This window comes from Neomonachus schauinslandi, chromosome 11 (genome assembly GCF_002201575.2).
Source record: "Neomonachus schauinslandi chromosome 11, ASM220157v2, whole genome shotgun sequence".
Lineage (NCBI taxonomy): Eukaryota > Metazoa > Chordata > Mammalia > Carnivora > Phocidae > Neomonachus > Neomonachus schauinslandi.
In genome coordinates this window covers 105,640,079-105,662,007 of record NC_058413.1, presented here as the reverse complement: position 1 = coordinate 105,662,007, position 21,929 = coordinate 105,640,079, and the positions used below count along the sequence as shown (strand labels likewise).

At 41.1% G+C, this 21,929-nt stretch overlaps 1 protein-coding gene across 1 annotated transcript in view; it reads left to right on the top strand.

Annotated features, from left to right (window-relative positions):
- CUL5 (cullin 5) overlaps positions 1 to 21,929 on the top strand; it is a 91,635-nt gene that overhangs the window by 12,965 nt on the left and 56,741 nt on the right. The window contains exon 2 of the mRNA XM_021696608.2: positions 7,062 to 7,172. Within this exon, the coding sequence (XP_021552283.2) occupies positions 7,062 to 7,172 (111 nt within the window). The remainder of the gene's footprint in view (positions 1 to 7,061; positions 7,173 to 21,929) is intronic.

Here is a 21,929-nt window from a genome sequence, read left to right as displayed (position 1 = left end):
TGTCTTTCTAACTCATTTTAATGTTCTTAGTCTGGTAATCTAGCTCCACTAAGGCCTTTTTAATTCATTGATTCTACCACCTTATTGTATAGTGTCTGAGATCTGTGAGTTGATAGTTTTTATCAAATTAGGAAACATTTTGGTTTCTGTTTCTTCAGATAACCACCCCCCCCCCCACCTCAAGACTCTGGTTATATGTAAGTTAGGTCATTTGATGTTGTTCCATAGCTCCCTGATAATCATTTTTAGAAATCTTTTGTTTCTGTGATGTTCATGCTTTCCTCTATTTTCTTGAACTTGTGAAGTATATAATAGCTGGTTTAACATCATGCTCTACTGAAACTATCATTCATGTCATTTTGGGGCAGTTTCTGTTGATGGGTTTTTCTCTTGATGATGGGTTATATTTTCCTTTTTTGCCTGCTTGGTAATTTTTGATTGGATGCTAGACATTGTGAGTTTTATGTTTTGGGGCTGAGTTTTTCAAATATCCTTTAAATGTTTCTGGATTTTGCTTTGACACAATTAAGTTACTTGGAATCAGCTTGATCTTTTTGAAGCTTGCTTTTGAGTTTTGTTAGAGTGGGTCTGGAACAACATTCAGAGTAGGAGTACTTTGGCTCCGCTATGGATGCAGTGCCTTTCTGAGGACTCTCCGTAGTGTTAAGGAGCATTTCTGCCCTGGCTGGTAGGAGCACAAACTGTTCTTAGCCCTTTATGAGCCCTGCTGATTGTTCTGTCTATTCCTTTCTAATGGACCTTTCCCCAGTCTCTGATAGTTTTCTCACATGCTTGTGCAAGTCAGAATTCAGTCAAGGGCTTAAGGTGACCTCTCTGTATATGTCTAGTACGGCTCTCTTTTTTCTGTCTGCATCACAAATTTTTGTCACCTTGTCCTCTCTAAACTCTGGCTCCTAAGTAAAACGTCCAGGCTGTTTGGATTCCCTGCTTGTGCTGAGGCTTGGAAACTCTCTCTAGGCAATATGTTGGGCATCTGTAGGGCTCGCCTATGATGGTTTTCTCAGGAAGTACTGTCTTGTACTGCCCTGTGGCTCTCTAGTTGTTGGGGCAGGAGGGGGAAATCTGGCTGTTGTTATTCCATTGTGGTTGGAAGCAGAAGTCTGTCTCTTATCCCGATGTCCTTTCTCTCAGTTTTACGGGCATTTATTCTCTGTTCAGTCATTATAATCACTCCCTTGAATACACTTTGACTCCCCTGCTTCTCTCTCATTTCATTTGGGAAAACCACAACCCTGGTTAAATCATCTCTCCACCTTTCAGTGCCAGCACGTCTGTGAATGTTGCAGGCAAAAAAGACACATCTGTGCTATTTTCACTTTAAATCCATGACCAGAGTCTGTAAGTGAGCCCAGTCACACTACCATAGCCATTTATTCTACTTCCCTAGATATCTGTTTCATATCTTTTCTCTCAAAATTCTAGCACCTCCTCCCCCATCTTCCAAGGCATTTTCCTTTTTTCTACATCACTGAGAAATTGAAGCAATCAGAAATGAAGTTTGCAGAGTGGCACTTACATCATCTCCCCTCCTACCAGCATCGGCATGTGTGCTCTGCCTCCCCTCTCAGTGAAGAGTCCTTTCCGCCCCTCTGTACTCTAGGCCCCTTTCTCTCTTGCCTACCAGGGCAAATTAAATTTAAATTCAAATTCTCCAGCAGTTTCCCTCCTTTTCTCCCACATCATCCGTAATATATCCTAGAAGGTGCCCATCAGTATAAAAACCATACTGTATTTATCCCATCATAAAAAAATTTTTTTGACGCCCTCTCCCCATATCAGCTCCCGTGCCATTTCTGTGCTCTCGTACAACAAAAGTGCCAAGAGTTGTCTGTACTTTTCCGGTTTTTTCCCTTCTTTTTCTCTCTTAATTCCGCTCCAGTCAGGCTTTTGTCCTTAGCGCTCTTTGAAATGTTCTTCTATGATTAATGTGAAGTCTCTGACTTCCACGTTGCTATTTCAGTAGTCCTCCTGCATAATCTTTCAGGAGCACGCGCTGCACGTGATCACTCTCCCTTTCTTGACACGCTTTACTCCCTTGGTTTCCAGGATACCAGAGTCTTAATTTTCGTGCCACCTCTGTGGTTGCTCCTTCTGTCTCTTTTCCTGGTTCTTACTCTTCCCACCTCTTAATGTTGGATGCCTAAGGCCGCAGGCCTGGGTCCTCTTCTCTCTTAACGTTCACCGCCTTGGTTCAGTAACAAGTTTAAAAACCCATCTGCACTCCAGTGACTTCTGTATTTTAATTTCCTGACCAGACCTTTCTCTTTTAATTGTAGAGCTGCTTATGAAGCTGTGTATTGAACATCTTCAAGGGGCTGTAGAGTAGATGTGTCAGACGCAGCCCATCGGAAACCGGATGCCAGGGCTTTGCTTCTGAGCCTGTTCCGTGGGCAGTGTTTCCTGTTCCAGTTGATGGCAGTGCCATGCTTCTTGCACATGTCAAATGACAACGAAAACAGTGCAGTAACGAGTTTGATGTCCTTGACTTGGGGGAAGATGATCCATGGGTTGAGGGAGTGCAGTGCCTAACAACCTGGGGGGGAGAGTACTCTTCCTGAAGGATTTGAGGCAAGGGCAAGGTTTGTAGAATGTTAGAAGAGGTGGTACAGAAACAGGGCCTGATTGGTTAGGACACTGGAGATTTCCTTATGAGGCGAGCAGGCTCTCTTCTCAAGGGTAAAACACGCTAACTAAAGCCGAGTTGGAGGACTGTGATTGGTGTTGGGTTTCCTTGGCAGTGAGGTTTTTCCCACAAGTGCAGGCTGACTTAGGTTTAGATTTGTGACATGGGCAGGGCTCCTGGAGTGGACTTCATTTTGTGGGTCTTGATAGATGAGACAAAAGCCTTAAAGTCCTGCTTTACTCCGTTCTCTCATCCCAGATGCATAGTTGGGAAATCCTACTTAGTGCCACCTTTAAAACATAAAATGTAGCTACTGCTCCCTACTTCCGTTGCTGCTGTACTGATCCAAGTCGCTGTCACCTCTTACCTTGCCTCCTAAACTCATACTCAGCTTTAGCTCTTGTCCCTTATAATGTATTTCTAACATTGCAATCAGGAAGGTTTTTAGATGTAAATCAGTCATGTCACTTCTTGCTCAGAACCCTCTCGTTGTTTCTCATATCACCTGTAATAGAAGCCACAGTCTTTATAATGGTCTTCAAGGCCCTGCAAGATCCAGACCTTTTTTGCTTTCCCTGACTTGCTCTGTTCTTTCGTCTATCCTTACTCTGCTCTACCTTGAATACATCGAGTATGCTTCTACCTTAGGGTCTTTCCAGTGGCTGCTTCCTCTGCCTGCAGTACTCCTCTCTCACGACCAGCTCCCCACTGGCCTCCCCAGAGCCCATGTGTTTGAGAAGAAGAAAGCCTGTGAGGGCATTAGTTGGGCTGAAAGGAGCGAAGGACAGAGGGGCAGGGGTACGGCAGATGTTGAAGTCTTGGTGAAAAAGAGCCAGTGGGCGAGACAATCCTAGATATACTAGCAATTGGTGAGTTCAGCCTACTGTTATTATCAGTAATAATGAGAGAAAGCAAAAGAGACTTTGTAGCAAGTTAACAGAGATGAGGGGGTCTTCAGTTAACCAATGGAAATGTTCATAAATCGGGGTTCATAATTTGAAGGTCCCTTCACATATTGATAAGGTACACTCTTTCGTAGATAGTAGATTTGGTGTTCTGCTGCTTAGTTATGATTTAATGATACGCTCTTCAGTTTAACAGAGAATAGGCCAAATAATTGCTTGAGCATTATTTTTTGACTCGAAAAGATTAAGAGAAAACATTCAGTTATTGAATTCCTCCTTTAATTCAGTATTAGGGGAAAATGTTTCTGAAGTTAGTCTTGTATATTTCATCAAACAGAAGAACCAAAATGTGTTTCCTGTTATTTTGCCATAGCTGATAGGTTTCAGAGTCTAACCAGTATTTAATTTACCTCAAACACCTGTTTACTCCAGTCCTTTGTACCTTTTTGATTTTTAATTGCAGGATTTATACTATGTTTAATTTTATGAATTGCCAGAATTGCTAAGGGAAATAGACTTAGTTGATGTTGTAAAGTATCCTCTAATTAAGGGTTTATATAATGATTCTTCATGTCATAGTCAAGAAAACTTTCTATGGTTCTTTCAAATTTGTTTATTTGCATGCTCCTCCCTCAGAGGGAACAGTAGAAAAAGTGAAGCCAGCCATAAGGTTAGTACACAAATTTTATGCCGTAGAATTACACATCTGATTCTGAATTTCTCCATAGTCAACACTTAAGAGCACAGTTACCTACATGATTCACTGAAGTCTATAAGGTAAAAATGAACTAGTTGTTCGGGGGAAAGCACAGCTAATCCCAGTACAAAATTTTGAATGAATATCACTCGTGGGTGCTTATAATAAGAATGTTGTAATTAAAAAAGGTACTTGGGGCAAGACAGTACAGTCACTTTTAGGATCATCAGTGTTCATGGATATAGGAGGTGAGCATGATCTGGCTGTGACATCTGTCACCTCATTGATCAGCAGGGTTGATTTGGCTGATCTGGCTGACTAGGTGGGTGTCCCCTCCTTCCCTCACCACTCGGTGTGTGCTCCTCCCGAAGCTGCAAGCTTGGTTAAAGAGGATGACTCTCCCCAATAGAGGATGACCGTTCTTTGGTCATGGGTATATGAATAGCTGTACTCCCCTGCTAAAACCTCCAAACAAGCTCTCAGGGTACATTTGTAGGAGAGTGTAGGGTAGTCAAGCTTGCAAGACTCCAGACATCCAAATGCAGCCCTGCATGTGACCGTTTGCCTTTCTTAAGAAGTTTAAAAGAAAAAAAAAACAAAAAACACCAGTGTCCATGGATGTAAGATGCATCACTTGCTTTCACAAGAGTTTGTTAGTCAATGGTTCTTAACCCGTTTTTGGTCATAGATCCTCTAACATTTTTATGTAGTTTTATCATGAATTTACTAAATATGCTGATTCTGAACTCAAGAGATTCTGATCCCAGTAGGTCTGAGTTAAGTTTTAGAAACTTATATGTGGGGGCTCCTGGGTGGCTCGGATGGTTAAGCGTCTGCCTTCGGCTCAGGTCATGATCCCAGAGTCCTGGGATCAATCCCCACATCAGCTCTCTGCTCGGTAGGGAGTCGCTTCTCCCTCTCCCTCTGCTGCTCCCCTGCTTGTGCTCTTTCTCTCTGTCAAATAAACAAAATCTTAAAAAAAAGAAAAAAAGAAAGAAAGAAACTTGTATGTGAAACTGCCGCACTAGGTGATTCTGAGGTGGGTTCTTGTTAGCCCGCATGTTTAGAGACCTCTTCTGGGTTATAATTTTAGGGAGTTTGCAGATTCCAGGTAGTTAGTCTAGAACCTTATCTGATACGAGTGAGCAGCATCTTTAAGAATGTTATATAGTAAAAACAGTAATGAGTTCCGTAGGTGTGTTTGGAAATTTCTCATAAGCATGTTAGGAAGTGAATGACTTGTGTGGACATTTATTGGTGAAAGCAAGTCACGTGGCCCCGGTAGTAATGACTGAACACATATGCTCTCTCTCTCTCTTTAGTAATGTAATGAATTGATGACCTCTTCTTCTTAATATTCAACCACTTCACATTCGTGGGATAAACCATGTGTGATTATGAAATATCATTCTTTTGATATGCCACTTGTTTAATTTGTTAATATTTATTTAAGATTTTCTCACCTATGTCCTTGTTGAATTTGTCTAGAGTTTCCATTTCCTGTGCTTTTCTCACCAGTTTGGTATCAGGTTTTGTTAGTATTAAAAGGGGGGATGGGTATTTTTCTGTTTTGTTGTTTGTTTTTTCTCAGTTTTCAGAGTTTATATAGAATCTCAGTATACTTTTTGTGTGGAATTTAGGGCAACTATAAAATTAGAAGGCACAGTCTTTATACACAAGATCCCCCTCACTTCTCATACCAGCTATAAGTTTGGAGGGTTCCCAAAACCACCCTGAGGTTCAATAATTCATTAGAAAGACTCATAGATCATGGTATGGCTTATTTTGGAGAAAGGATACGATTAAGATCTGCCAAAGAAAGAGGGCAGAGTGTAGGAGGTTTCTAAACACAGAGCTTTCCTCGTCCTCTCTGCTGTAGTCAGATCACGTATCTCTCTTGGTCTTACTGTGTGACCGTGTGTATGGAGTACTGCTAGCCAGAGAAGCTCACCCAGGCTTTAGCATCTAGAGTTTGTTTTAGATTTTTATTTTTAAGTAATCTCTACACCCACCATGGGGCTCGAACTCAACCCTGAGATCAAGAGTCGCACGCTCCACCTACTGAGCCAGCCAGAGTTTTTCTTTTCCTTTTTAAGATTTTATTTATTTGTCAGAGAGCTAGTGCGCACAAGCAGGGGAAGGGGCAGGCAGAGAGAGAGGCAGGCTCCCTGCTGAGTAGGGAGCCTGATGTGGGACTCGATCCCAGGACCCTGAGATCATGACCTGAGCTGAAGGCAGCCGCTTAACTGACTGAGCCATCCAGGCCTCCCTTTCCGGAGTTTTTACTGGTGCTTCGTTATGTAGGGATGACTGATTGATTGCTTGTGGATAATCTCAGTCTCCATTTTGGTTAACCCAAAACCACCTCCCAAAGTTACAGTAGTGTTTCTGGATTGGTCAGCCCCAACCCTAAGGACTCTATGGGTATGGACAGTTCCCTCCCTAAATCACATTTGTTAGATTATCCAGTTTGACCCAAGGTTACCAGGCAAACAACAACTCTCTTATCAGACACACACTCTGAGGGCCCAGAGATTACCTGCTACAAGTCAAGGACAAAGACCAGACCTTCTCCTTGGGCAAGGCCAAATTCTTTATACATTTGTACAATTAATTTTCTTTTTCATGGTGTCTTCCTGTGATTTCTTGAAACCACATTAAGTTTATAGGGATTCCATTATGGAAAACTGATTGTTTTAAATTTAAAACCTTGCATTTCTCTAGTTAACTCTTGAAAGACAAAAATAACGGACACTTTTGATTTAGCTGCATTTAAATTAAACTACTTTTTATCTTTTTTTTTTTTTTTTTTAAGAATAAAGGTTCACTTCAGTTTGAAGACAAATGGGATTTCATGCGCCCGATTGTTTTGAAGCTTTTACGCCAGGAATCTGTTACAAAACAGCAGTGGTTTGATCTGTTTTCGTAAGTAATCTATTAACTCTAACTTTTTGCTAACGTAAAGGAAATTTTGGTGATGCATTTCTATACCCAAATGGAGTGCTCACTTTAGACTGGACTGTTTACCTGTTTACAATTATTATTAGTCCAAGCCCTCTTATGAATTCAGTGATTTGCTAGGGGGACTCCATCATACACAGCTGTGGTTTATTACAGCAAAAGGATACAAAGCAAAAGCAGCAAAAAGGAAAGGCACGTTGGATAAAGTGTGGGGAAAAACAGGTGTAGGCTTCCCAGAGTACTTGTGGAATCACATAGGAGACAGTCTCTCCAGCAACAGAATTGACAACCAATGTGATACGTTGTCTACCTGAGAAGTTCTTGCAGACTCAGTAATGAGAGTTTTTACTGGGGACTAGTCACATAAATAGCCTCTGCTTGGCATGTGCCCAAATTCCAGATTCTCAGAAAGATCAGGTGTTCAATGTAAACCATATAGCTTGTACATTTAAGGCACAGTGGGACATTCTTACCATCAGGAAAGTTTTATATCGGTAGGAAACTGTTGACCATTTAAAGTTAACTCATTATCAGTAGGATACGATGGGGCAAGGTAAGGCCAATCCATAGTAGTGATCTCAGTTATGTCTTTAGAGGTCCTAGATTTAGCTAGTGAAAATAAATCCCATCAACCATTAAGTTTATTTTAGGAAACCAGGTGGATTTCTCCTTCATTTTCTTTCTATCTTTTTTTTTTTTTAAGATTTTATTTATTGATTTGAGAGAAAGAGCATGAGCAGGGGGAGGGGCAGAGGGACAGGGAAAAATAGGCTGAGCAGGGAGCCCGACATGGGGCTCGATCCCAGGACCCCAGGATTATGACCCGAGCCGAAGGCAGACGCTTAACCATCTGAGCCACCCACGCGCCCCTCTCCTTCACTTTCTATATGAACCTTTTTTACACGGCCGGAGGCGTCAATTCAGGCACAGTGCAACTCTGGCCCCTAAGTTGAAGCGCACCTGAAAGCTTTCCAGGGTTAAAGCAGTGTCATGGTCATCAGAGCACATCCATGAAGAAGTATAATCTCAGAGGGCATATGTGGTACCCCAGAAACAAAAGTTTACGATTGTTAGGGTACTCCAAGAGAGACATACGTTGGTCAGGTAGTATACGGTAACAAGGCCCCCCGTTTCCCTCCTCCCAGAGGACCTTTAGCTCTAGAGTTCTCATTCCCATTCTGTTAATTCATTTCAGGCCTTGTTTTCAGATGAACTGCCTGAAGGAAATTAGTCCCAAATAGTTTTGTTTATTCGTGACCAGTGGATTTGCCTCACTAGTGTGGATGATGTTTAGAAGGGTTCTGTGTGGAAAGCGTAGGAGCTGGCTGCTCCCTGCTGTCTCCGAGCCCTGGGTTTGATTTCAGAGTACCCACAGCAGCGAGGAAAGCCAGTGCTGGGAATTTGCCTTCAGGAGGAGAGCAAAGCTTTGAAGAATCATTCTGAAAAACAAAAAATCATTAATGTCTTCCTCCTCTCCTTTGCCTGCTCAGGTGCTGTGTTTTGTTTTTTCTTTCTTGTAAAACCAGTGTGTCCCATTCAGTAATGACAAATTTTCAATTTTTTCCCACAATCATGTGGACTTGCAAGAGGAGCAAATGCATTTTTACAGAAAAGTATTTTTTATATCCCTTAACTAGAAAGATGTGTTTGGGTATTGGTCTGGATGAAATCCCAAATGTTTAGAAAATTTTAAGGTAGGTTTATGTCACCTCCCGTGCCTTTGTCCTGATCATTTATGTAGTGAGCAGCCTAGAAAAGATCCACTCCTTTCTGGAGACAGCTGTGTTTAACAACCAGGTTGTTTTATTAAGGTGTATGCACAAGGATGGTGAGGTGAAGGTGAGGGAAGTAGAGCCAGGTTGTTATTAATCCATTGTTGAAAACTGAACACGAGTCAGTAACAGTGAGACCTCGCGGAGAGGGCGTCAGGAGTCCCGTCTGTGAGGGGTGGGTCCCTGCCCTCCCATTGGCAGCTTTCGGCAGTCACTGCAAGTTAGGGGGCAGTTAGTGTCTGTATCAGATAAATAGACCAGTCAGCTGCTTGACTTCAGATGGCGCCATCAAAGAATAAGCCCTTCTCTGTAGGCATCTGGGAGTGATTCAGGTGGTCCAGGCAGAATCCAGGATGTTTTCAGTTTACAGCTCTGCAAAGGGTATCTGAAATCTGCAGCAGTCCTCATGTCAAAGTCCTGTTCACTGAGCATGTGCTTGCTTTAGTTCAGCACAGCTTATGTTGAGCTTGAAACAGCCAGTAACAGACAGTATCAAGTTTCAGCTCAGAATCAGATCCGGGCAATTAAGATCTGTGAATTCAGGATTCTAAACAAGAGCAACTTTTCTTCTGCAGCCGCAAAGCCAAGATGGCGACAGTCGTGTTCCAAGTCCAAATGACAAGCAGGACTTTGCTAAGTAAGGCCTTTTTATCTTACCAGTCTAAGAGTCCAAATTGACTTGCTCAGAAACATGCACATCAGGCTGGAAAATCATCAGCCTCTAAGGGTCAGACATCTGATTTCACAGGAGCTCAGTGGCCACTAAAAACTGCTTTTTAGAACTCCAAAAGTGTATTTCTATCTGAAGATTTCCTTTGTTTTTATGTTGTCTCTTTTTTCTCAGACGTACCAATAGGTAAAAATAATAGTAAATATCACTTTTTCCGTTCAAACACGTTAAGTTCCAATCCCTTCACCAGCAGCTTAAGGCAAGGAAGTTGTGTCCACTAACTTTTTGGGGGATGGCCTTTCCTGATAGGTGCAGTCTCTGTAGCATTTATGAAAGTACAAGCATATAACATTTTACATCTTTCTTGATCATACATCCAGATGCCATAGCCACAAAATACAAAGCCATCTTTTAAACCTCCCCTTTCTTCCCATTATACACTTATTCAGACCCCTAGCAGCATTGACATTAATGTTAAAGTTGCTGGGAGAACCTGGCTGGAATGCAAGGGGCCTGGAGGGATTGCTTCAGCAGCAGCCGTTGGGCTGAAGAAACAGCTCGAGTGGTTTCCTTTCCCTGCAAGCACCTCACCCCCAGCATTTTCTCCCCTGGTTTATCTAAATCTTTCTCCCACCCCAGGATCTGACTTAAATATTATTTTCTCATGGCTCGGGGTGGCGGGGGGGGAGAATAATGCCAACATTTGACATTTTTGGTTCACCCAAAAATGGGCCTTAACTTTGGGCCTTTTCTCTTCCCATTTGGAGGCAAGAACAAAACCAAAGGTGTTAGCCAAGGTCACTAGAGTTGGCATGGCTGAAAGCAGCCAGGGGATTGAGCGAGCTAACTCTCCAGGGGCTAGAGCGATTGTTTTCAGCTTTCCTAGGTAACCCTTCTCTCTTAAAACATATGCAACTCGGCTGCTGTTTCATACCATGGATGACTTTATAGCCACCCAAACAGCAGAGGTTCATCGTCCAATCACTTCATCCTTACTTTTATCAGACATTGCTCTCACCATGTTTCAGAGAGTCCCAGCTGGTCTAGTGAATCCCACTTCTGACACCAATTGTGTCAGCAGTCTAATGACCACCTCGAGGTTCAGTGATTGCTAGGAATACTCCTAGGACTCAGATATGGTCGTATTCATGGCTATGATTTATTACAGTAAAATGCAACAAAGGTGTGGGTGGCAAATCCAGGGGAAACCAGGCGCATATTTCCAAGCATCCTCTCCCATTGGAGTCACACTGGAGACTCCAGCAGCTGATTGTGACAGCACATGTGGAAGTCTGTCTGCAGGGAAGCTCATTAAAGACAGTGTCCAGGGATTTAACTCGGGGCTGTCACATAGGTAGCCTCTGCCTGACATGAACTGAAGTCCCAGACTCCTAGATGAAAAGCAGGTATTCAACATAAATCAGATTGTTTGCCTAAACATTTAGGCACAATGAGCGATTCTCATCAGGAAACAGAACCTTCACAAAGTCCAAGTTCCCAGATACCAGCCAAGGGCCAGCCTTGCAAGCACATCTTCCCAAGGATAGTGGTCTCAGACCTGCTCTAACTTTTCTGTGTATGCTCTAGTGGAATACTGTATCGGGAGTTGTAGATGTGTGACTGAATAATCCATACACATTAAGCTGTTCTCGTTTTTTCTCTTTATCACATAAGAAAATCTAATTTCCCTAATGTAGAACTTGTTGCATAATATTAACTTATATGCATGATTCTGCCTTTTGAAAAATTAAAGTTCAATGAACAACTAAGCCCTTTTAGAAATACATAGCATTCATGTATACTTATATTTTTCTTAAATTATTTGATTAAACTATTTTATGAATAATATGTTGAATGTGGTGAGGTTTTTTTTTGTTTTGTTTCTGTCAATTTGTGTTGATTATATCATTTATCATCTAGAATGATGCTTGTTTTCTGTGCACTTCTGACTGGGAGAAGGGTAATGTGATGGTGTTCCCTGCTTAAAGTGCATTTCTAAGCAGAAATAGTCAGTACCTTTGTACTTGCTCTAGTTAGTGGTCTCATCACATCATTTTTAAAAATCCTTGATCTCCTTGGAGTTACCCAAGGTAACTTAATATGTAGTCCTTTTAGGTTAAAGGATTCTTGTATATCTTAACATGTTATCACCAAAATTGCAAGACCTGCATTAATTAAAACCTTTCAAATTTTAGGGCTGCTTGGGTGGCTCAGTCATTTGAGTGTCCAGCTCTTCGTTTTGGCTCAGGTCATGGTCTTGTGGTTGTGGGATTGAGCCCCACATTGGGCTCTGTGCTCAGCGGGGAGTCTGCTTCCCCTGTCCCTCTCCCTTTGCCCCCCCCACCCTGCTCTCTCTCTCTCTCAAATAAATAAATCTTTTAAAAATAATATTGTAAAAAAAAAAACCTTTCAAATTTTAGCCTGTTCACATAAATTAATAACATTCAGGTTGCTTTTATCTTTCTAAATTTGAGGTACTAAAATATTGTTATTAAACTCCATTGACTGTTTGCTCCCTTTTTTTCTCATATATCATTGATTCTCAGTAAGAGTGCTTTTGGCATTTTAGGTGGTTATAAAAGATTGTCTGGCATATTGTGGGATGTTTATCACCTCTGGCCTTCACCCTCAGACTCTAGTAGTGGACATTCCCTGTGCGCCACCACCCCTCATTAGTGAAACAAACAAACAAAAAGCTCTGGTACTTTTCCAAATGAGCTTCTGTGGGGATGGTATGTTCCTCAGTTGAGAACTACTGCTCTTGACACTTATTTGGTTTGACCCTGGTTAATGAAATTGAAGCCAGAATTAAATCATAAATTATTTTCAACTTGTGAGACCTTATTTTTATTTTCATTTTATTTATGTATGTATTTATTTTAAGTAGTCCCCACACCCAGGGTGGAGCCCACCATGGGGCTTGAACTCACGACCCTGTGATCAAGACCTGAGCTGAGATCAAGAGTTGGGCATTTAACTGACTGAGCCACCCAGGCACCCCAAGATCTTATTTTTAAGAAAATTTATCGGGGTGCCTGGGTGGCTCAGTCATTAAGTGCCTGCCTTCGGCTCAGGTCATGATCCCAGGGTCCTGGGATCGAGCCCCGCATCAGGCTTCCTGCTCAGCGGGAAGCCTGCTTCTCCCTCTCCCCCTGCTTGTGTTCCCTCTCTCGCTGTGTCTCTCTCTGTCAAATAAATAAATAAATAAATCTTTAAAAAAAAATTTATCTTCCCTATAAATTTTTTTTAAGATTTTATTTATTTGAGAGAGAGAGATTGTGTGCACGAGTAGGGGGAGGGGCAGAGGGACAAGCAGACTCCCTGCTGAGCCAGGAGCCCGATGCGGGGCTCGATCCCATGACCCAGAGATCATGACCCGAGCCAAAGGCAGACGTTTAACTGACTGAGCCACCCAGGTGCCCCTTTACTATAAATTATCTTAAAAGATATTTTTCTTGTGGGTGCCTGGGTGGTGCACTCGGTTGAGCGTCCGACTCTTGGTGGCTCAGGTCATGATCTCAGAGTCCTGGGATGGAGCCCTTGTCAGGCTCAAAAGCAATCCAGATTATTTTCCTGAGTCGAACTTCCAGACTCAAAGGGCCTGTTGTTTCTTCTATAGGTCTGTCTCTTAACTTCTGTAAGTACTCCATATTCAGAATGATAAAAATATGTTGTTCATAGCTTCACACCAAAAATCTGAAAGCTACCATCAGCTTCCTGTTTTCTTACTCCCTCATATTCAATTGATGACTAGGTTTCATAGATTTTTATTAAATGTCTCTTGAATTGACCTTCCCATCCCAGCTTCTTCCCCCACCATCTCATCTGAACGATTACAATGGTCTTCTGCCTCCCTGTCTTTGTTGTGTCTCCATGTGTCAGTTGTCCATTGCTGCATAACAGATTACTCTCAAGGTTAGCAGCTTGAAACACTGCACACTTACCCTGTCACCGTTTGAGGGTCAGGAAGCTGGTAGCAGCCTGATCGGGCGGTCTGACTCGGGGTCTCTCGTGAGCTGGCAGTGAAGCTCAGCACCGGAGGTGGGCCTAGACTCAGGCGCTGAGTGATCTTTCAGGTTACTCACAGGATTGATGGCAGGCGTCAGTTCTTCCCTAGCTGCTCAGTTCCTCACCACGTGGGCCCCTCCGCAGAGCAGTTTACATGTGGCAGCTTGCTTTCCCTGGAGTGAGAGAGGGTACTCCCAAGACAGAGCTTGTGGTGTTTCTGCCATAGTTTTGGAAGTGACAAACCACCACACGTGTCATGTGCTATTACACAGACTGACGCTTGTACACTGTAGGAGGGAACGGTACCCGGGTATGAAAACCAGGAGAGCGGGATCATTGAGGGCCGTCTTAGAGGCTGTACCTCAGAGTTAGAGGAAATCGATGATGCAGTTTATGTCATAGAAGAAGATGATGATAGAACTTAAATTGAAAATGAAAGTCAAGATAAAGAAGAGATCTTTGAAATAAGAGCTAAAACATAAAAGAAGACCAAATCAGTGATTTGAAAAATAAAAGCAGAGTTCTCCCTGGATGTAGAGCAAAAACAAAGTATGGAAGATAAAATAGAAATGAAGGGGTGCCTGGGTGGCTCAGTTGGTTAAGCGACTGCCTTCGGCTCAGGTCATGATCCCAGGGTCCTGGGATCGAGCCCCACATCGGGCTCCCTGCTCAGTGGGAAGCCTGCTTCTCCCTCTCCCACTACCCCTGCTTGTGTTCCCTCTCTCGCTCGCTCTCTCTCTCTCTCTCTCTCTCTCTGTCAATTAAATAAATAAATAAAATCTTTAAAAAAAAAAAAAAAAAGAAATGAAGAGATACGGAAGGTAGGTCTAAAGTTGGGTAGATTTGTACCAGAAGGAGAGAACAGAAATCGTAGAGGAGAGGGTATAGTCCAAAAATACAAGGTGGAAACTCTTGTCCCTTCCCACCTATCCCTACAAGTCTTAATACTGAAAGTGCTAGCAAACATGCTGAGATATATCTTTAAGGAGTTTCAAAATTCCAAGGATAAATAAAATATCCTAGTTTTCTTGCAGTGAGGAAAAACCGTTAACTCTCAAACAAATCAGACTGTCCCCAACACTTTTCATTGGCCAGATTGGATGTAGGAGGTTGATGAAACATTTTCTTTAAATATTTGAAGGGAAATTATTCCAAACCTAGTATTCTCTAGTCAAGTTTGTAATCAAGTTTAAGACAAGATAAGCATATTTTCAGACAGGTAAGGATTTAGAGGATTTAAGGATCCTGCAGAAATAGGTACCCTTTCTTCTGTTACCAACATTGGTCATTAAGAAATTGAGCTTTATTAAACTAGACAGAAGGAGGTGCTCCTAAACTAGGAATCTTGATGTTAGGATGACCATAAATAGAGAATGGCAGACATGATCCATCCAAAATTATAAGAAAGTGGAAGCCAAAACATTTTAGCTCTAAAAATTGTTCCACAGAAACCAGCTAGGAAGCAGAACACGAACGCAGTGCTCCAAACTGAGTTCGGTATCCTCATACAACCATTTAAGGTAATATAAGAAATCTTGAATCAAAAATTCAAAAGCTGAGTAGAGAAATCAACAAAAGTAGGAGGAAATAAAATGAAAATTGAACTCAGAAAACAAATAGAAAAAGTCAAAATCATATCAGAAATTGATAATCTCAGTAGATGAAAAAACATGAAATGTTTCTTAAAAAATTAGAAAAATAAAAAATTATTCTTTAATCTGATAAAGGTCATCTGCAAGTATTCTAGCAGTAGACATCATCCCAATAGTGATACATTGGAAACCTTCTATTTAAAATTGGGACTAAGACAAATTGTCTATTTGCACACTGCATTTCCTTTTCCTCTAGATTTTGAAATTTGTTCCATGGCATGATAAGTAGTATATATATATATATATTTTAAAGATTTTATTTATTTATTTGAGACAGAATGAGAGAGACAGAGCACATGAGAGGGGGGAGGGTCAGAGGGAGAAGCAGGCTCCCCGCCGAGCAGGGAGCCCGATGCGGGACTCGATCCAGGGACTCCAGGATCATGACCTGAGCCGAAGGCAGTCGCTTAACCAACTGAGCCACCCAGGCACCCGATAAGTAGTATATTTATATTGTACATGTGGGTATATCTCGTATTTCATCCCTAATCCTACATATTTTTCTTTAATCTGGTCTTTAAGGAGTTGATCCATTTTATTGGTCTTCTCATCTAACCAAATTTTAAAAATTACTTTAATAGGGTACATCGTATCAAAACTTGTTCGATCCACCTAGGCAGAGCTTAGGTGCTAAGGAATTTATAGCCTTTAATGCATATGTTAGAAAAAAGAGGTTGGAAGTCAGTGATCTGTGCGCTCATTTCAAGAAATGAGGACAAAGCCTAGCACATTAAAACTAAGGAAAGGGGCACCTGGGTAGCTCAGTCGTTAAGCGTCTGCCTTTAGCTCAAGTCATGATCCCAGGGTCCTGGGATCAAGTCCTGCATCGGGCTCCCTGCTTGGCGGGAAGCCTGCTTCTCCCTCTCCCACTCCCCCTGCTCGTGTTCCTTCTCTCGCTGTCTCTTGTCTCTCTCTGTCAAATAAATAAATAAAATCTTAAAAAAAAAAAAAAAACTAAGGAAAGTATAAGGAAGGAAAGACAAAAGCCAAAATTTATGAAATACAAAATAATTGTGCAATAGAGAAAAGGAAAAGGCAAAAATTAGTTCTTTGGGAAGAATAATATTCAATTTATTTTCATTATCAGATCCATAATTTGCTTTTTTTTTTTTTAAGTGGGTTCCATGCTGGGTATGGAGCCCACTGCAGGACTTGAACTCACAACCCTGAGATCAAGACCTGAGCTGAGATCAAGAATTGGACACTTAACTGACTTAGCCACCCAGGCGCCCCCATGATTTGTTTCTTTATTAATGTCTTCTTTCTGGTTACTTTGAATTATTTTTATTTTATTTTATTTTTTTTAAGATGAATTCTTGGTTCTTTTATCTTTTTGTTTCAAATGAAAGCATTCAAGCCTATACTTTTTTTTTCTTAATACTGCTTTTATTGTTACCATAGGTTTTACGTATGAAATGTTTTCCTTTTTATTGCTCTCTCGGTTGTTAGTAAATTTTTTAAAATAATCCATGCATTATCCAGGGACTTACTTTCTAATAATGATGTCTTTTTTGATCACTTACTTACTTACTTACAGATTATGATCAGAGAAATAGCCTATAAAAATATCTTTAAAAAATTTATATGGGTGCATATGCTCTTAGGAAAAAAATTTTTTTTTTCTTTTTTAAAGATTTCATTTTTAAGTGATCTCTGTACCCAATGTGGGGCTTGAACTCACAACCCTGAGAGTAAGAGTTGCGTGCTCCACCCACTGAGCAAGCTAGGCGCCCCGAAAAAATTATCTTTTTGATGGTTGTAATGAGAATCTCTAATAAATCTTATTTATTGATTGTATTTTTAAATTCCTCTTTGTCCTTAATTTTTTTTTGGTCTAGATTTTCAAATGTTAAGAGATCTTGGGATAGACACTGCTGACTAGCTAAGCCACACCCATTCCTGGTTTTATGTGCCTTGTGTACTTTCCATGCGGCTGCATATTGTAATATTCACTTCTTCAGGTTCCCTTGCTGTTTGGGTCACCATGTGACGCAGTTCCAGCAGATAGGTTTACAGGAAGGCTTCTGAGAAAGGTTTTGCTTTTCAGATGAATTAAACTAATGTACCTAGCGCAGTCCTCCTTTTCCACCTTTAAACCCTCACAGGGATAAGAGGTGCTAAAGGGGCACAGTGGAGAGAGAAAGATGCTTTTCTCAGTCTCTGACCAGACACCAGCAGCTGTCTACCTCTAGACTTCTGTCTACGTTATTTACGAAAAATAACGTAATAATCGGAGCCACTGTTAATTGAATTTAATGTTTTAGCTAAATGCAGGATGTTTTAAGTATTCCATTGTATTTGTATCAAGTTCTTTCATTCCTAATCATTCTGTTATATTTTGATATGTATATATATATATTTGATATGTATATGTATCAAAAGTAACACAAAAATAATGTAAATAGTTGGATATATCTTCATAAATAATGCTTTTTATCATTACACAATATTTCTTTTCTCTAGTTCTTTTAACCTTAAATTCCTCTTTGGATAATATTAATATTGCCACCCTGCTTTATTTGGTTTGTGTTTGCCTGGTATCTCTTAAGACACACTGTCTTTTTTTTTTTCCTTAAAAATTTTTTTTTGTAAATTGTACATTACATAAAATGTACCACTTGAACCAATTCCGTGGTATTTTACAATTCATTGGCACTGAGTACATTCACAGTGTTGTGCCAACATCAACATTATCCATCTTTTAGAACGTCTTCATCATCCCACACAGAAGATCAGAGCTCTTTGTCTCTATGAATTTGCCTATTCCAAGTTCCTTGTATAAGGGAAATCATAACACTGTTTGTCCTTTTGAAGGACATACTGTCTTCTAATGGGATAATTTACTGAGTTCCTATTTAATGTTACAACTGATATTCTTGTTTTATTGCTTCTCTGAATTTATCAGTTAGTAGCTAATCTTGTTTCTTCATATTTTTGTTTATTTTTGTTAATTTGAAAGTTCACTTCCATTAGTGGTTACATTCCTATTTCTCACTCTCCATCGGAAGCATATAGTGTTACTATTAATCAAAAGCAAAATACCTGTTTTTTATACCGGGGTCACACTTTCTCTTTTACTTTCTTTGTACCCAAGGAAGGTGAAACCTTTGGACTACTTCTTACCTCTTGCCCTTCTCTCAATTGCCTTAAAACCTTTGAAAAACCTTTACTTTGTCCCTTTCCCACCCACCCCCCTCCCTGATTTTTATATATAGTTAAGTAGTTAAAATGAATTTTGCTTACAACATGTCGTTTTTTTAAAAGCACTTTGGTTGGGGCGCCTGGGTGGCTCAGTCGGTTAAGCGTCTGCCTTAGGCTCAGGTCATGATCTTGGGGTCCTGGGATCGAGCCCTACGTCAGGCTCCCTGCTCAGCATGAGCCTGCTTTTCCCTCTGCCCTTCCCCCTGCTTGTGCTTGCTTGCTCGCTCTGTCTGGTGCTCTCTTTCTTTCTCAAATAAAATCTTTAAAAAAAACTAAATAAAAGCACTTTGGTTATATATTCCAAGAGAATGTATTCTTTTTTTTTTTTAACATTTTATTTCTTTATTTTGACAGCGAGCGAGCGAGAGGGAACACAAGCAGGGGGAGTGGGAGAGGGAGAGTACACAATTTTGTACTCATACTGCTACTTTATAAAATACCCTTTCTCTACCCACCTCACACCTTTGCCTGGCAAACTCCTACTTGTTCTTTGAGATTAAGCTCAGGAAACCAACTCGTTCAGGGAGCCTTCCTGAGCCACCCACATGCCCATTAGATACAATTTCTATGAAGTTCAGAAATACTCGTAGTCTGTTGTAAAACTTGAAAAATAATAACAGATTCAGTCTTGGTTACTTCTGGGGAGGGTGGAAGAGAGTAGGATTAGGGAGAGGAACATAGAGGTATTACCATAGGGTATTTATTAACCCACTAATATATGGTATTACCATAATCCATTCCTCAGGTATATTATTATAAAATTTTTCAAAATGCGTGTTAAGATTGACCAGGAGACTTGATGAGGTCTTTTGTGTGTTTATGAGTAGTATTGTGTTTTGAATAAGAATGGGTGTATTGAGGGCGTTCTTTCCTGATGTAGCAACACTTAGGAGTACCTAGAGTTTGAGAAAGGGGGGCTGGAGAAGATGTGCTAAATCAATCACAAGTTTAACTTTTTGGGTGAGATTAATCCCGCATTCTTCACCACACCGTTCCCTCTTGCCTTATGAGAGCCAAGCCACATTTTAGCCCTTCTGACGTGTATACCCAGCAATAACTTTGAGTATGGCATGGATTATCAGTGTAGTCCTATTTCAAGGTGGCATTGGACTTCTCTGATGCATGAATTTTGCCCCCAAACTCCCAAAAGCATTAGCAGACTTTCTGAGAACTGCCTAAGGCTCTTTGTACCCTACCGTCCTTTCTCTTCTTCCCAACAAGGATCAGACTGGTTTTGTGGGCTTCCCGTAGCAAACTTCCCATTTTCCCTCACCTCCGTTTCCCTCCATAAATCTCTTGCATGTCTAATCCCCTCTGCTTCTGGGAAGACCTACACTCACCCGAGTCACTCTGCCTGGCACGTGGTGAGCGGTCAATTCCTGTTTTTGTTAAAGTAAACGAAGTGAGAGGTGATGGTGATTGTGACTCTGGTAGTCGTAATGGATGCACATGTCCAAACTGGAGAGCCGTTTAGGGGGTGGATACAATAGCACTGTGAGTGAATGTAGTATGGGGCTAAAGAAGGGTTAGTTTGTCACATTTCTTGCTTACCACTCCCCACTTCACGCGCTGACCACATTGATTTGCTTATATTCACTGCCAGCACCACAGCGACCCACAATTTTGTACTCACACTGCTACTTCTTCATAAAATACCCTTTCCCTACCCCCTCACACCTTTGCCTGGCAAAATCTTACTTGTTCTTTGAGATTAAGCTCAGGAAACCAACTCTTTCAGGGAGCCTTCCTTTCCCTCGCTACCTCTCAGCTTCTCCCTTTGGCTCTCACCCTCTTCTGGGTTCCTGAACCATCCTGTGTTTATATGCACAGTAGTCGTACACATACTGAATTATATCAGCCTATTTGGTATCAGTTTCTTCTTTTAGCCTCTGGATTCCTTTAGTTATGAGGTGAGATTGCAGAGGGGTCAGTTACCCATTTCACAGTTTATGCAAAGATCAGTGGGAAACCATTGGAGGTTTTACATATGGAGCTAATATGATGTGATTTGTTTCAGAGACTCACTTTGGCTATTGTTTGTGGAATGGTTGGTTTGGAGAAGTGCAGGAGTAAGTTTGGGGAAATGGCTTTGTGTGTCTTCTGGAGCCCACCTGCCTGGGTCCACTGTACACTAGCCCTGTGGTCCTGGGTCCACCGTATACTAGCTTTGTAATCTTAGAGATGTTTCTTAACCTTTGTTTACCTCAGTCTCTCCATCTGTAAAATGGTGATAAAATAAGTACTACCTTGGGGCACCTGGGTGACTCAGTCATAAGGCATCTGCCTTCGGCTCAGGTCATGGTCCCAGGGTCCTGAGATCAAGCCCCGTATCAGGCTCCCTGCTCAGTGGGAAGCCTGCTTCTCCCTCTCCCACTCCCCCTGTTTGTGTTCCCTCTCTCGCTGTCTCTCTCTCTGTGTCAAATAAATAAATAAAATCTTTAAAAAAAAAAATAGTACTACCTTCAGAGTTGCGGTGAAGGTTAAATGAATTAAAACAGCTTAGAATAGTAATTGGTGCATAGTAAGCAATCACATGTTAGGGATTATGTTGTTATTCAGCAAATATTTATGTGTTCGCTGCATACTAGGCAGTGAGCTAGATACCACTCTTAAGCTGAAAGCTAAATTTAACAGGTGACAAAAGCAAGTTCAAATTAATAATATACAGACAGAACATTGAGTTACAATGATTGGTGTCCCTGAGAATCTGGATATAAAACAAACTATTTGGCCGTTGTTATAATGTTACAGTTCTGGAGATCTCGTATTTTGATTCCTTTGACATTTTTTATAGCAGGGGCCCCATTAGGTACTACATGAGTCACTGGGGAACATTTTTTGAATAAAAGCATCCTCGATAATAAGACTCTAGCCTTTTGTTAGGAGTTTACCTACTCTATAACTTGGTAATTGAGAAATTAATTTTTGAACATGTTGTATTACTATTAAATAAATATACTGTCAGCTTTATAAGTTCAGAGTTTTTGTATACCAGTTTAGGAAAGCTTTTGTTTTTGTTTTGTTTTAGTTAAACAAAGGAGATACAGTGGTAATTCATGTGTAAATATAATGAATATATGGGGGAAGCTAAGAGACTTGCTGGTATTTAAATGACTAATTTTTTAATTTTTTTATTTATTTATTTTTTAAGATTTTATTTATTTATTTGAGAGAGAGAGAATGAGAGAGAGCACATGAGAGGGGGGAGGGTCAGAGGGAGAAGCAGACTCCCTGCCGAGCAGGGAGCCCGATGCGGGACTCGATCCAGGGACTCCAGGATCATGACCTGAGCCGAAGGCAGTCGCTTAACCAACTGAGCCACCCAGGCGCCCTAAATGACTAATTTTTTTAAAGAGATAGAATAGTTTACATAGGGACACCTGGGTGGCTCAGTCTTTAAGCGTCTGCCTTCGGCTCAG